Here is a 17,103-nt window from a genome sequence, read left to right as displayed (position 1 = left end):
ACCGTCTCTATAATTTGAAATCCCTTTTAAAATGATGATCAGCTAGAGAGAAGGAGAAGTAAAGTAACTTCCCGTAAGCATAAATAGAATTTATTATTTGAAACATCAAGGCGCTTACAATAACATACTGCTCTTTTTTAAGGGAGCTGTCCAAAATTTTCTAATTGATAAGTCATCAATATCACAGGATAAGTCATCAATAGCAGATGAAATTACTAAAAGTAAATCATCAATATCCCAGGAAAAGTCATCAGTAGCATATCCAATTAATACAAATAAATAATCAAAATCACAGGTTAAGTCATTCACAGCAGATACAATTACTAAAAATAAATCAACAATATCTCAGTCCTAGAAAACCCCTTGTATACCCTTTTCCTACATGGTTTAAAGTACAGTAATTATTAGTATTGGGTGGACAAGAACTGAGAACTAAGCACTAAAGAACTAAAGTTCGGGGTGCATACCAGAAACCTAGTGTCCATGCACAGACACCAAACATTCTCAGGGAATGTCTATATTGCTGTTCAAGTTCGGCCGCCAGGATAAAGGTGTAGGAGGCTGTAAGAAGAAACAAAATGGAGATTAAAGAAGGACTATTATACAACTAAGTTTCCAAGTGGCTGTCAAACTGTTTCTGGGTCCTCACAATAAACCTTATGAATATTCCCTGCTTCCCCGCCCACTATGTGTCACAGCATCTGTGATTGGTTGCAGTCAGACTGTGCCCCAACCACTGTGCTGTCATCTGTGATTGGTTGCATTTACACTAGCTGTCTGAGTCCCCAAAGTGACGTGTAAAAAAAACTATTTGGAAAAAAATACATGTATTCCCCCCTATTTTGATACTCAGTGCAGATAAAGCAGACAGCGGAAGCTGCAGCTCCCAGCTGTGTGCTTTATTTTGGCTGTGTATAAAAATATGAGGGCCCCCAAAGGGGTTTTTAAGATTATTTAAATAAATAAATTTAAAAATAGGCATGGGGTCCCCCTTAATTTTGATACCCAGCCAAGATAAAGCAGACAGCTGAGGGCTGATATTCTAAGGCTGTGGAGGCCCATGGAATTGGGCCTTACCAACCTAAAAATAGCAGCCTGCAGCCATCCCAGAAACACCCCTACAGGTCCAACATAATCCATTTATTTAAATAATTTAAAAGAAAACATAGCCAAGATAAAGCACACAACTGGAGACACGGTATCAAAATATAAATAATAATAATTTTTACACTCCATTTCCAGACAGCTAGTATGAGGGCAACTAATCACAGATGCTGGCACAAAGGATGGGGGCATAGTCTGACTGCAACCAAATACAGATGCTGTCACAGAGGGTGGGTTGAATATTCATGATGTTTCATGAGTGAACCTGGAAGCAATGTGACAGCTGCGCGGAAACCTGATAAGCTGCTACCTCTCCTCTCACTCTCTTCTAGATCCTTTAAAATCTGGCTTCTGCTCCATACATTCAAGAGAAACTGCCCTCATCAAAGTCACCAATGACATTTTGACATCAAATCGTAATGGTGACTGTTCCATGCTTATTCGTCTTGACCTCTCTGCAGCTTTTGACACTGTTGACCACCATCTCCTTCTCTCTATGCTCCATTCAATTGGCCTAAAGGACACTGCGGTCTCCTGGCTTTCTTCCTATCTTTTTGACTGCTCGTTCAGCGAATCATTTGTTGGCTTCACATCTTCTCTTCCTCTCACTGATGGGGTCCCTCAAGGTTCAGTCCTTGGCCCTCTTCTTTTCTCTCTCTATACTGCCCCAGTTGGACAGACCATCAGCAAATTTGGTTTCCAGTACCATCTTTATGCTGATGACACAGAACTATACACCTCATCCCCTGACCTCACCCCTTTTGTACTAAAGAACACCAGTGACTTTCTGTCTGCAGTTTCCAACATCATGTCTGCTCTATATCCGAAACTTAACTTTTCCAAAACTGAACTTCTTCTACTCCCTACGTCTTGTAACCTTCCTAAACCTTACATCACATTCTCTGTGTGCGGCATTACGATAACTCCCAGGCAGCAGATATGCTGTCTGGGTGTTATACTTGACACCAATCTTACCTCCACCTCCTATATACAATCTCTTTCTGACTCCTATTGCACCTCAAAAACACCTCTACAATCCACTATTTTCTCACATGGAAACTACAAAAACCCTCCCCATGGCACTGATCCACTCCCACCTTGACTACTGCAATTCTCTATTAATTGGTCTCCCCTTAACTAGAATTTCTTCTCTACAGTCCATCCTTAACCCCTTCATGACCTTGGACGGATCTATCCGTCCAGGATCGTGTCCCGTTAAGCCCCGCCCCCTGCCGCGCGCAGGCGGCGTGGATCGGCACACATATCAGCTGTTTTCAACAGCTGACATGTGTGCCTGCTAGCCGCGGGTGGAATCGCTTCCACCCGTGGCCATTAAGCCCTTAAATCTTACTGCCAAAGTCTGGCAGCAAGATTTAAATGCGCGCGGCCATGTTTGTTACTCACCGCCGCCCCCACCGGAAGTCACGTGTGTTATCACGTGACTATCGGTGGTTGCCATCGTAGCACAGGGTCATGTGATGACGCCTGCTGCTACGATGTTTCACTTTCATTTTCCCTCGGCCGAGAGCAGAGGGAAAACCAAAGTGACTGAATCTGCTGATTACAGCGGTATAGCTGCGATCAGCAGATAGCGATCAGCAATCGGATTGCTGATCGCTATAGCCCCCTAGGGGGACTAGTAAAATAAAAAAAAAAGTAAAAAAAAAAGTTTTAAAAAATAAAAAAAAACAAAAAACCTAAAAGTTCAAATCACCCCCCTTTCCCCCCATTGAAAATTAAAGGGTTAAAAAATAAATAAATATACACATATTTGGTATCGCCGCGTTCAGAAATGCCCGATCTATCAAAATATAAAATCAATTAATCTGATTGGTAAACGGCGTAGTCGCAAAAAAATTCCAAACGCCAAAATTACGTTTTTTGGTCGCCGCAAGTTTTACGCAAAATGCAATAACAGGCGATCAAAACGTAGCATCTGCGCAAAAATGGTATCATTATAAACGTCAGCTCGAGACGCAAAAAATAAGCCATCACTGAGCCATATATCCTTAAAAATAAGAACGCTATGAGTTTCGGAAAATGGCGCAAAATGTGCGCCACTTTTATTGGACAAACTTGTGAATTTTTTTTAACCCCTTAGATACAAGTAAACCTATACATGTTTGGTGTCTACAAACTCGCACCGACCTGAGGCATCACATAGATACCTCAGTTTTATCATATAGTGAACACAGTGAATAAAATATCCCAAAAACTATTGTACGATCACACTTTTTTTGCAATTTTTCCGCACTTGGAATTTTTTTGCCGTTTTCCAGTACACTATATGGTAAAACTTATGGTTTCATTTAAAAGTACAACTCATCCCGCAAAAAACAAGCCCTCATATGGCAAGATTGATGGAAAAATAAAAATATTACGCCTCTCAGAAGAAGGGGAGCAAAAAACAAAAACGCAAAAACGGAAAGTGCCCGGGGGCTGAAGGGGTTAATTCAGCAGCCAGGGTCATGTATCTGATTAATTCTTACTCGGACACTTTTGCTTTGTGACAGTCATTGCACTGGCTGCCCATATCATAGGATCAAATTCAAATTGTGTGTTCTCACCCACAAAGCTCTCCACAGTGCAGCACCCCCTACATCTCCATACTCCTCTCTGTCTTTCACCCTACTTATTATTATTAATTATTATTAATTACTTGTTCTCTACGCTCCACAAACAGCATTCCACTAACTTCCATACTAATTCGAACCTCCCACTCCCAGCTTCAAGACTTCTCCCAAGCATCACCAATGCTCTGGAACGCTCTATCCCAAGAAAATGGGGAAAACCACAATTTACTCAGCTTCAGACGATCCCTAATAACACATATTTTTAGAGTGGCCTTTCACGCACCCTAATCGACTTCGATTCACATAGTCCCTCCACTACTTCTGAGAACATAAATCTCTATCAAACTCCCCCACACACAAAAGCATCACAAAGATTAGATGATGACTAGTTCATGCAGCCTTTATCTATCCCCCATTTCTTTGAGATGGCTGGATTGTCATTGTAAATAAGCACATATATCTCACTCCCTCCACCCACCTCAATGTAGATTGTAAACTCTTCCGAACAGGGTTGTCTGTATTTTTGCCCAAATTATCGTATCTTCTACAACTGTTACTTGCTTGTATGTAAACCTCTGAATTGTAAAGTGCTGCAGAATATGTTGACACTATAGAAATAAAGATTATTATTATTTTTTTTTTTATTAAGTATATTTATCCTGCTTTAATCCTCATTTTTCTTTCTTTTGCAGTCCTCTAACACTTGCTAAACCCATTTCATAGCACTAATGTTTGGGTCCACATAGACTTATATTTGGTTTTGGGTCTGAGCTCAAGTTTGGGTCAAGTCAGGTCATAAACCAGATATGTTCTTAAGTGCAGCTGGACTTGGGAACATCTCCGGGTTTGCCCAGCTTTAGCAATTATGAAACATTTTGTATGTAAAATGGCATGTAAAAAAGAACTATAATCGCATAAATTTCTCACAATGACAAACCTTACTGAAAAGTAGATTTCAAAGTGACACAAAGTTGTAATTACATAAATAAATGGAATATACACAATCTGGAAATGGGAAACATTGGAAAGGTATGTGCAAGCAGAGATTGTAGGAGCATCACTGCAGGAAAATTAATTAAAAAAAAAATTCTCTGTAGAAGACAATATGACCCTTCACAATGATTCAGGTGAACGGTGCAATCATATAAATACAATCAACTTCAGTGTTTATTGATTTTAGATTAAGCAAGAGAGACACTACAATTGTTGATACACTTACATGAGTGAGAGCAACATCCTTTTATGAGATGTGGAAAACAATTTAATTTGATTAAAAAAGCATATAGAAAAAAAGGAAAAATGGATCAAAATAACAAAGGACAAAAGGGCTTGAAACAGACTAGAGTCGCCACATTCTAAGGCTGGGTTCACACATAGCGACAACGACGGCGCTGTTACGTCACCATTTTCTGTGACATAGCAGCGACCTTGTAAGTCGCTGTTATGATCGTTGCTTAGCTGTCAAACACAGCAGAAGCAGCAGCGATCATAACGTCGCTACATGTGCAGAGAGCAGGGAGCCGCGCGCACTGCTTAGCGCTGACTTCCTGCTCTCCTAGCTACAGTACACATCAGGTTAATTAACCCGATGTGTACTGCAGCTACATGTGCAGAGAGCAGCGCACACTGCTTAGCGCTGGCTCCCTGCACTCCTAGCTACAGTACACATCGGGTTAATCACACGACGTGTACTGCAGCTACATGTGCAGAGAGCAGGGAGCCGCGCACACTGCTTAGTGCTGGCTCCCTGCTCTCCTAGCTACAGTACACATCGGGTTAATTAACCCGATGTGTACGCAGCTACATGTGCAGAGCGCAGGAGCCGGCAGCACAGGCAGCGTGAGAGCGGCGGAGGCTGGTAACAAAGGTAAATATCGGGTAACCACCTTGGTTACCCGATGTTTACCCTGGTTACAGCTTACCGCAGCTGCCAGATGCCGGCTCCATGCTTGCTGCTCGCTTCATTTCGTCGCTCTCTCCCTATCACACACAGCAATCTGTGTGTCACAGCGGGAGAGCAACAATAAAAAAAACGAACCAGGGCTGTGTGTAACGAGCAGCGATCTCACAGCAGGGGCCAGATCGCTGCTCAGTGTCACACACAGCGAGATCGCTAATGAGGTCACTGCTGCATCACAAAAACCGTGACGTAGCAGCGATTTCGGTAGCGATCTCGTGTGAAGCACCCCTAAGACCTTTTTAAAACACAATGGTGTTGATAAGAGATTTAGAGTTTTAGATAAGATGTAGGAGCCTAGACAATACAAATTATTTGTATAAGTACCAATTAAAAGAAATATTAAAACATTTTAAATATTCTATCATTTTGCCAAAATGTGTATCCATTATTTCCACTGAGAAATTTTTAAAAATATCTATATTGTAGTAGATATGAATATAATTGGAATTTAATTTAATTTACATTACATTACAAGTTTAAGAATTTCTAAAAAATATCTATATTGCAGTAGATTGGAATATAATTGGAACTAATTTAATTTATATTACAAGTTTAAGGGGCAGTCTTTTAAATTCACTGAAAAATGACAGTGATTTATTTTCCAAGAGACACAACAGCACATCAGATTACCACATTTATTCCAAAGCTTTTAGGGTTGGGATCATTAGTCAACAGAGTTGAAGTGTTAATTATTGTGCTCCTTGTGATGAGAACGTTGGGGATTATAATTAAAATGTATTTTATTTTAATAGCGTAAATATATCAAACACAACTTAAATATATTTACTTGGAAAGTTTAATATTGGGTGTTATATTTTTAGTCTTTAAAATCTTCAGCCAATATATTTGCTTTTGGGATGTTGACATATCACTACTTTATTATTTCATACTTTTTTCAATGGGATACCTAGGACAACTACATTCCATAGTATCGTTTTCTACTTTGTACATATACTTTTTATCTATTTTACTTATTTTTAGTCAAATAGTTATGAAAGTTAAATACTTTGTATGTTTACTAAAGCAAATTATAAAATGTGACAGAGGCGTTTAAATCTTCATTTAAATAATGTTCTAAATTAAGTGTAATAAATAATTTTGGCTTCCAGTATTTGCTTGCAGTAATGCGCATATCAGTTACAATTATACAAATATGGATAATGTTTTATTGATTGAGGAACATCGTCTAAATATTTATTACCTAAATTAAAACTGGAAAGGCAAACAGAAGCAATTGCCAAGAACATTATAACAAAAACTTAAACAGAATATATTTACATTATTGGCCAAATGAAAGCTGACGAAGAGCTCTCGCTGTAATTTTCACTTAATAAGATAAAGTGCACTATTAAACATTTAGCAGAAAATGAAATATAGCTATTATAATCGATCACTGCTGGATGGATAGATAGATAGATAGATAGATAGATAGATAGATAGATGGATAGAGGGATAGATAAATAGATAGATAGATAGATGGATAGATGGATAGAGGGATAGATAGATAGATAGATAGATGGATGGATGGATGGATGGATGGATGGATAAATAGATAGATAGATAGATAGATAGAGGGATAGATAGATAGATGATAGATAGATAGATGATAGATAGATAGATAGATAGATAGTATAGGTAGATAGATAGATAGAGAGATAGATAGATAGATGGATAGATGGATAGATGGATAGATGGATGGATGGATAGATAGAGAGATAGATAGATAGATAGAGGGATAGATGATAGATAGATAGATAGATAGATAGATAGATAGATAGATAGATGGATAGAGGGATAGATGGATAGATGATAGATAGATGATATATAGATGATAGATAGATAGTATAGATAGATCCAATCCCCAATCCCCACCCTGGATATGCCCCAACCACCGTTACTACAGTCCCCACCCTGGATATGCCCCATCATAAGCCATGGACTTCCATAGCCCCCATCCTAGAAGTGCCCCCACAGTCCCCACCCTGGATGTGCACCATCCATCCTTCCTACAGTCCTACAGTCCCCACCCTGGATATGCCCCATCACAAGCTATGGACTTCCATAGCTCCCACCCTGGATGTGCCCCATCCATCCTTCCTACAGTCCCCACCCACCATCCCCACAGCCCCAGTCCCTAATGTACACTTGCTTTGGCAAAACTAATTTGTATTTGGTCCTGCCAATAAAGCTTATTTGATTTGATTTGATTTGATAGATAGATACAAGGATAGATAGATAGAGGGATAGATAGAGGGATAGAGGGATAGATAGATGGATAGAGGGAGAGATAGATAGATGGATAGAGGGATAGATAGATAGATAGATAGATAGATAGATAGATAGATAGATAGATAGATAGCTTGGGGTTATATATAGTGAACGGGCGCATCAGGGGGGACTCATTAGGGAGATTTACACTAAACTCCCACATTGGCAGCAGTGTGGTGGATTATGCAATAACAGACATGGACCCATCAAAAATAAATGCCTTCATAGTCACCCCCGAAACTCACCTGTCAGACCACAACCAGACACTGCTGTACATGAGATCCACGGACAAGCAATACACAGATAAGACCTACCTGACCGGTTTCCACAACCTGACACCATCCTACAAATGGCCTAAACAGTTATCCACTGAATACACCAACATGAGCAACAGAACCGAGATCCAAGAGCTACTTGTAAATTTCAACACAAGACGCTATACATCAAACCAGCAAGGAGTCAACCGGGTCGTGACTGACTTTAACAACATCCTATATATCATGGCAGAGTTAGCAGGCATCAGAAAGACCAACCCCAAGAAACCTTCAAACAAACAAGGCCAAAAATGGTTCGACAAAGAATGTAAGTCACTACGCAACTCCCTAAGGGTAGCCTCAAACCAAAAACACAGAGACCCCAAAAACAGGGACCTAAGATCAGCTCATGACACACTACAGAGGCAATACAAGCGCATTCTGAAGGAGAAAAAAAAGAGGCAAATCTCTCAAGAACTACAGAAGCTTGAGGACTCCCTCCAGGACAATTCATTCTGGAAAACCTGGAGTCATATTGGCACGAAGTCCAAGCATAGCACCCTCCACATCCAAAATGGCAACATCTGGCACAGCTACTTTAAAGGCCTCTACAAGCATATACCAGAAAAAGACCTAACTCCAGAACAGGAGCACCTAACCACTAAACTCAGGGACATGGAGGAAACAATCAAAGACTTCCAAAATCCTCTGGACATACCAATCAGTGTGCTGGAAATAAAAGACAGAATCAAATTTATGAAATGCAAGAAGGCAGCGGGCAGTGATGGCATCCTGCCAGAGATGATCAAATACAGTTCCCCAGATATACATGCACTGGCTAAACTATTCACCCATGTCCTGAGTGGCGGCTACTTCCCAAAGAGCTGGAATCAAGGTCTCATAACGCCCATCTACAAGAATGGAGACCGATATGATCCAGCAAACTACAGAGGGATCTGTGTTAACAGCATTCTGGGAAAACTGTTTAACAGCATTATTAATAAAAGGATCATCACCTTCCTTACCCAGCGGGACACCCTCAGCAGAAGCCAAGCTGGGTTCATGCCAAACCATCGCACCATGGACCACATTTACACCCTGCAAAGCCTCATCAAGACCCACGTCCACGACAAAAAACAGGAGAAAATATTTGCATGTTTTGTGGACTTCAAGAAGGCCTTTGACTCAGTGTGGCACCCAGGCCTGTTCCTTAAACTTCTGGAGAGTGGAATGGGTGGCAAAACCTACGACGTGATCAAGAGCTCATACTCTGAGAACCGGTTCAGCGTGAAGGTGAACGTTAAGAGGACGGCCTTCTTCCGGCAGTGCCGCGGGGTAAGACAGGGCTGCAGCCTGAGCCCACCTCTATTCAATATCTACATAAATGGACTGGCCTCAGCCTTGGAATCCTCCCCCGCCCCAGGTCTCAGCTTGCATGACCGAGAGGTGAAGATCCTGCTGTACGCAGATGACCTCCTGCTGCTTTCCCCATCCGAGAAAGGCCTCAAAGATAGTCTGGCTGTGCTAGAAACATTCAGCACCACATGGGCTTTGCCCATCACCCAAAAGAAGACCAAAGTCATGGTGTTTCAGAAGAGGAAGTATAACGAAACCTCTACTCCCTCCCTCACACTAAATTGCACCACGCTGGAGAAGACCAGCAGCTATACCTACCTCGGTCTGGAGCTAAGCCAAATTGGGAGCCTTAAGCAAGCAGCAGAGACCCTGAAAGGGAAAGCATGCAGTACCTTTTATGCTATCAGAAGACAACTGTACCACCTCAAACCACCGGTGAGAGTCTGGCTCAAGATATTCGACAGCGTCATCAACCCTATACTGCTGTATGGCAGCGAGGTATGGGGCCCAGTGACCTATCCAGACCAAACAAAGTGGGATTCCAGTCCAACTGAAGTCTTCCATCTGGAGTTCTGCAAATATCTCCTCCAAGTCCATCGCAGCACCTCAAACATAGCCTGTTGGGCAGAGCTGGGCCGATTCCCTTTATGGCTTAGTATACACAAGCGGGCACTATCACACTAGGCACACATACAGAACAGCAACCCCAGCTCCTACCATCATAAGGCCCTGCTGAGCCGGAGCCCAGAGCAAGCCAGGAACCCCTGCAGCCAGTCCAGCCAAAGTCAGCAACACACCCTGACAAAAGGCCAAATAAAAGAGGTCTCAGAGAGCTGCAAGATGCAATACATAGAGGTCTGGAAGAGTGAATTAGAGAACGCCCAGAAACTCACCATCTACCGGTCACTGCGGAGGGACTACACTCTGGCCCCATATTTGCAAAGGTTACGTCCCCCCAAAGACAGGCAGACACTTAGCCTGTACAGACTGAGTGCCCACAGCCTAGAGGTGGAAACAGGGCGGCACCGACAGACATACAAGCTGCGGGAGAACAGACTGTGCCAGCACTGCCAGCAGAGGGCTCTGGAGGATGAGGCGCATTTCCTGCTGCACTGTGACAAATACTCAGCAGTGAGGGCCTCCCACTTCCAGAAATTTACCGCTCATACCCCGGACTTTCCATCCATGGACGAGGACATGAAACTCCGCATCCTACTGGGGGAAGAGGAATCAATGGTGGAGATCGCTGCCCAATATGTCTCCACTTGTCATAAGATGAGGGGTACTAAAGACCTCCAAATGGGCTATCACTCCCTAAATTGTGGCCCCAACACCCCATCCCCACAACCCTAACCCACTCCCCTTTCACACTTCTTTTTTTGCTTTGGCAATGCTAATAGTTTTTTGGTCCAGCCAATAAAGCCTATTTGATTTGATTTGATTTGATAGATAGATGGATGGATAGATAGATAGATATATAGAGGGATAGATAGATAGATAGATAGATAGATAGATGGATACAGGGATAGATAGATGGATAGAGGGATAGATAGATAGATAGATAGATAGATAGATAGATAGATAGATAGATAGATAGATGGATAGATAGATAAATAGATAGATAGATAGAGGGATAGAGGGATAGATAGAGGGATAGAGTGATAGATAGAGGGATAGAGTGATAGATAGATGGATAGAGTGATAGATCGATAGAGGGATAGATAGATGGATAGATAGATAGATAGATAGATAAATAGATGATAGATAGATAGATAGATAGATAGAGGGATAGATAGATAGAGGGATAGAGGGATAGATGGAGAGATAGAGTGATAGATAGATAGAGGGATAGAGGGATAGAGGGATAGATAGATAGATACATAGATAGATAGATAGATAGACATGTACATATGTACATATTTGTGTAACACTTGGCTATAGGTATGAATTATTTTTTTTTTCCAAAAAATGTTTCTTTCACTCCAAGTTTTTAATTTTTAAAAGAGCTATAAGGAGGAAAAACATCACATGATTTGTTTCACAATTTCTCCTGAGATCGCCAATATCCTATATGTATTTAGAAACTACTTTTTAGGCCCAGTGCAAAGCTCAGAGGGGAAGGAGCGCCATATTGAAATGCAGATTTTTTCTCAAATGGTCATGTTACATTGGCAGAGCCCAAGTTGCCAGAACATCAGAACCCTCTATAAGAGACCACATTTTATAAAATGTATCTTTCATTACTCTGATCGCTGATATAATGCATTGGCATGCAAAAGCATTGCAATGCATTACATCTGTAAGGGATGCAGGGACATAAATCATTAAGACAATGTACCTGCCATAGTCTAACAGGCTTGCCAAAGCTTGCTGACTTGGAGGTTGTCAAGACAACCTTGTGTTGAGCTGGTAATGACTATCCTCTTGTGATGATGTCATGGGAGCGTCGATCGGACTGGAGAGGAAGCTCCCTCCCTCTCTTAGCCTCTTAAATGTAATGATCAATACCGACTGCAGCATTTAGAGGGTTCAACAGCCTGGGGCAATGCAGGCACCACTCCTGGCAGTGAAAGCTGGTTCTTGGTTTAATGTAAGCCAAGCTTCCAGCGACGATCACGTGGGCACAGCTTTTGTGCCCCGCACAATTGCCATGAAGTATCCACACATAATAGGTCAGGAACCCCTTCCCAACCATGATGTATACGTATCGCATAGGTTGTGAAGGGGTTTAATAAAGCAGTATTGGCTGTTTATAACTTTTTCTTCTAGTTATAGACAGAAAAAAGGCAGGGAAAGGTTAAATTACCTAGTTAACCATCTTTTTCTGATTAAAGCACTATTGAAAAAGAGAAACATCTATATATTTATAAACACATAACAGAAAGAAATAAAATATTTACATACTGTATGCAAAATACTTTTTTTTGCTGACTTGTTTTCTTTTTATTATTTTTTAGGGTGCAGTAAATGGACTTACCGGGACTTTCGATTTTGATGATGTTGGTGACAATCCAAATATCAACTTTGAAGTTCTTGGTACAAACTATGGGGAGGAACTTGGCAGAAGTGCTCGCAAGGTAGGATGCCAAAGAAAACTGTTGTATTGTATTATAAATTAAACACTGAATATATATGTATTGTATAGCATATATAGCAGAAAATGTTAGCAATTATGCATGTTTTGTTATACACATGTTTATTTCCTTTGTGTGTATTGTAACAACACAATAAAAAACTGAGAAAGAACATCAAATTGGACATAATTTCACACAAAACTCCAAAAATCAACCTGACAAAAGTTTTGGCTCCCTCAAACAAATATTTGGTTGCAGACCTTTTGGAATTAATAATTGGAATCAATCACTTCCTATAACCATCAACAAGTTTTTACACCTTTTAACTGGAATTTTGGACCACTACTCTGGGTCTCTCATATTTGAAGGGTGCCTTCTCACAACAGCAATTATAAGATCTCTCCACAGGGGTTCAATGGGATTTAGATAATAACAAATTGCTGGCCACTTAAAAACTCTCCTGTGCTTTGTTTCCATCCATTTCTTCATGAAGTATGTGTGGGTCACTGATCTTCTGGAACACCATGATTTAGAACACAGACCCAGCTACACTGTGATCCAAACTCGTTTGAAATCTTCAGATTTCATGATGCCTTGCACAGTCAAAGCACCCAGTGGCAAAGACAGTAGATTAACCACGAAAAAATTTTGAACCTCAACCATATTTGACTGTAGGTACTGTGTTCTTTTTATTGTAGACCTCATTCTATTTTAAGTAAGGAGTAGAAGGATGTGCTTTACCAAAAAGCTCTATCTTGGCATCATCTGTACACAAGTCACTTTCCCAGAAGGATTTTGTCTTATTCATGTATATTTTTGCCAAATGCAGTCTAGCTTTTTCATGTCTCTGTGTAAGAAGTGGGGTCCTCCTGGGTCTCCTGCCATAGTGTTTTACTTAATTGAAACATTGACGGATAGTTTGCACTGATACTGATGCAAAGTGACAGCTAGAATTTTTTTGGAACTTGATTGGTGCTTCTTGTCCATAACCCAGACATTCCTGCATTGCAACCTTTCTTCAATTTTTTTCCTGCCATTCATGTCCAGAAGGATTAACTACAGTGTCACGTGTCATAAACTTCTTGATTATGTTGCAGGCCATGGACAAAGGAACATCAAGATCTCTGGAGATGAACTTGTAACCTTGAGATTGTTGATATTTTTCAACAATTTTGGTTCTTAGTTTCTCAGACAGTTCTCTTCTCCTCTTTCTTTTCTCCATGCTTAATATGGCACACACAATACAAAGATTGAGTCAATTTCTCCCCTTTTTATCTGGTTTCAAGTGTTCTTTTCATATTGCCCACATCTGTTACTTGCCACAGGTCAGTTTGAAAAAGCATCACATGCTTAAAACAAATATGTCTACCCACAATTTTGGAAAGGTGCAAACAATTTTCTCTTGTCCATTATTGGAGTTTTGTGAGAAATTATTAACTTTTTTCACTGTTTCCTTCTATTGCTGCAATACAAAATAAGTAAATAAATGTGTATAAGAAAATATGCGTAACGGCAATAATTCTCCGGGAGAGATGCTTAATTTTCTGGCACAATTTCAATAGTGCCACTTTCGGCAATGTCTATATATATATATATATATATATATATATATATATATATATATATATATAGTTGTAACCAGAAATTTACATACACTATCTAAAAAGACACATATGCATGTTTTTCTCACTATCTGACTTGAAATCAGAGTAAACCTTTAACATTTTAGGTCAGTTGTGATTACCAAAATTATTTATATTTGCCTAATGCCAGAATAATGAGAGAGAGAATGTTTTAAGGCCTTTTTATTACCGTCTGCAAAGTCAAAAGTTTAAATACATTTCAATATTATTTGGTACCATTGCCCTTAAACAGTATGACTTGAGTTAAACATTTTGAATATCCTTCCACAAGCTTCTTACAATAGGTGGAAAGAATTTGGGCCCATTCTTCATGACAAAACTAGTGTAACTGAGCCATGTGTGTAGATCGCCTTGCTCGCACCTGCCTTTTCAGCTATGCCCATAAATTTTCAATAGGATGGAGATCAGGGATTTGTGATGACCACTCCAAAACATTGACTTTGTTATCCTTAAGCCACATTTTAACCAGTTTGGCAGTATGCTTCGGGTTATTGTCCACTTGGAAGACCCATTTTCATCCAAGCTTTACGTTACTGGCTGATGTCTTGAAATGTTACTTCAGTATTGCCACTTAATCTTCTTTTCTCATGGTGCCAATTATTTTGTGAAGTGCACCAGTCCCTCCTGCAGCAAAACAACCCCACAACATGTTGCTGCCACCCCCATGTTTCATAGTTGGAATGGTGTTCTTAGGCTTCAAAGCTTCTCCCTGTTTCCTCCAAATGAAATGAAGGTCATTATGGCCAAACAGTTCAAATTTACTTTTGTCAGATCACAGGACATCTCCCAAAATTAAGGTCTTTGGATTTTCAAGCATTATTCTGGCTTTTTTATACTTCTTTTGGAGTAATGGCTTTTCCTGGCAGAGTGGCCTTTTAGCCCATGTTGATACAGTACTTTTTTCCCTGTGGATAATGACACAATCTTACCAGCTTTAGCCAGCACCTTCACAATGTCTTTTGCTTTTGTTGGTTGATATGTACATGTCTGACCAAAGCACGTTCATCCCTGGTTCACAGAAGCCATATCCATCCTGAATGGTATTAGAGCTGGACATTCCCATCTTGTTTGTACTTGCATATAATTATTTGAACAGATAAATGAGGCACCTTCAGGTATATGGATATTGCACCCAAGGATGAACCAGACTTGTGCAAGTCCATAATTCTCTTCCTAAGATCTTAGCTGATTTCTTTTGACTTTCCCATGATGCTGCACAAAGAAGCAGTGTGCTTAAGGTGTGCATTAAAATAGATCCACAGGTATGTCTCTAATTAACTCAGATGTTGCCAATAAACCCATCAGAACCTTCCAAATACGTGACATCATTATATGTGCTGTACCATATTGTTTGAAGGCATAGTACTCTTAGGGGTACTTTGCACACTACGACATCGCAGGTGCGATGTCGGTGGGGTCAAATCGAAAGTGACACACATCCGGTGTCGTTGTCGACATCGGAGTATGTGAATCCTTTTTACTACGATTAACAAGTGCAAAAGCATTGAAATTGTATGATCAGTGTAGCATTGGTCATTTCCATAATTTTGGAAGGACCGATGTTATGATGTTGTTCCTCGTTCCTGCGGCAGCACATATCGCTGTGTGTGAAGCCGCAGGAGCGAGGAACATCGCCTTACCTGCGCCCCGGCTGCAATGAGGAAGGAAGGAGGTGGGCGGGATGTTTACGTCCCGCTCATCTCCGCCCCCTGCTTCTATTAGCCGCCTGCCGTGGGACATTGCTGTGACGCTGCACGACCCGCCCCCTTAGGATGGAGGCGGTTCGCCGGTCAGAGTGACGCCGCAGGGCAGGTAAGTGCATGTGAAGCTGCCGTAGCGATAATGTTTGCTACGGAAGCTATCACAAGATATCGCAGCTGTGACGGGGCGGGAACTATCAAGCTCGGCATCACTACCATCGGCTTGCGATGTCGTAGTGTGCAAAGTACCCCTAAGTGTATGTACACTGTTGACTTTGCAAAAAATAATAAAAATGCCTTAAAACATTCTCTTTCTCATTATTCTGGCATTTGGCAATTATAAATTATAAATAATTTTGGTAATCCTAATTGATCTAAAAAGGGAAATGTTTATTCTGATTTCATGTCAGATAGTGAGAAAAAAACAAGCATATGTGTCTTAGATAGGGTATGTAAACTTCTGGTTTAAACTGTATAAGATATATTTATACACTACTTTGCAAAAGTGTTAGGCTGGTGTTAAACTCATAAAAAGGTGTTTCTATTTCAAATAATGACATCAATTATGATCAATAATTGTTTGATATAATTAGTTACTCATGAACCTGAATATAATCCAATAAAATCTATGACTTTGTGCAAGTGTAACTAAGGGAACTCATGCTGTTATTTTAGCATATGGATGTTAATACTGAAAAGAGTGAGCACTACCATGCTTGGGTGCTCAGTACTCGATAAAAGCAGTAGTATGCTTGGATGGGCATGACTCAAGCACCAGAGCATGGTAGTGCTCGCTCATCACTAGTTGTTACACCAAATATTGACTTTATTTAGATTTTACTTTTGTTTAAAACATTCTCACATTGTTGATTTTTTTTTTGCATATGTCCTTTTTGCACAATTCTATATTTACACTCCTCAAAATTGAAATTTCAATACCAAGAAGGATAAGTCATGACATTATGGATATATTAATACAGGGAAACTCCTGTAGTTTTAAACCCAGATGTCACAAGTATTTTATTCACTTTTTTATGAGTGCAGAACAATAAAGATATGTCTGTTTTCAGCCAGACTATTTCTAGAGATATTAATGGTGGAATTTTTATAATAAAAAGAACATTTATTGTTGGAAATAAATATTAACTACAGAGCCACAAGCTAGGGATTA

The 17,103-nt window shown here is 40.3% G+C and overlaps 1 protein-coding gene across 2 annotated transcripts in view; it reads left to right on the top strand.

Annotated features, from left to right (window-relative positions):
* The window catches only part of GRID2 (glutamate ionotropic receptor delta type subunit 2), a 1,893,008-nt gene that overhangs the window by 1,099,019 nt on the left and 776,886 nt on the right, over positions 1–17,103 (top strand). For both annotated transcript variants that reach the window (XR_012754338.1, XM_075351083.1), the window contains exon 8: positions 12,473–12,592. Coding sequence is in view for 1 of the 2 variants with exons in the window: in XM_075351083.1 (XP_075207198.1) it covers positions 12,473–12,592 (120 nt within the window). In the remaining variant the exon portion in view is untranslated. The remainder of the gene's footprint in view (positions 1–12,472; positions 12,593–17,103) is intronic.

This window comes from Anomaloglossus baeobatrachus, chromosome 1, assembly GCF_048569485.1.
Source record: "Anomaloglossus baeobatrachus isolate aAnoBae1 chromosome 1, aAnoBae1.hap1, whole genome shotgun sequence".
Taxonomy (NCBI): domain Eukaryota; kingdom Metazoa; phylum Chordata; class Amphibia; order Anura; family Aromobatidae; genus Anomaloglossus; species Anomaloglossus baeobatrachus.
Note: the sequence above shows the minus strand (reverse complement) of the source record. Positions and strands in the feature narration are given on the sequence as shown.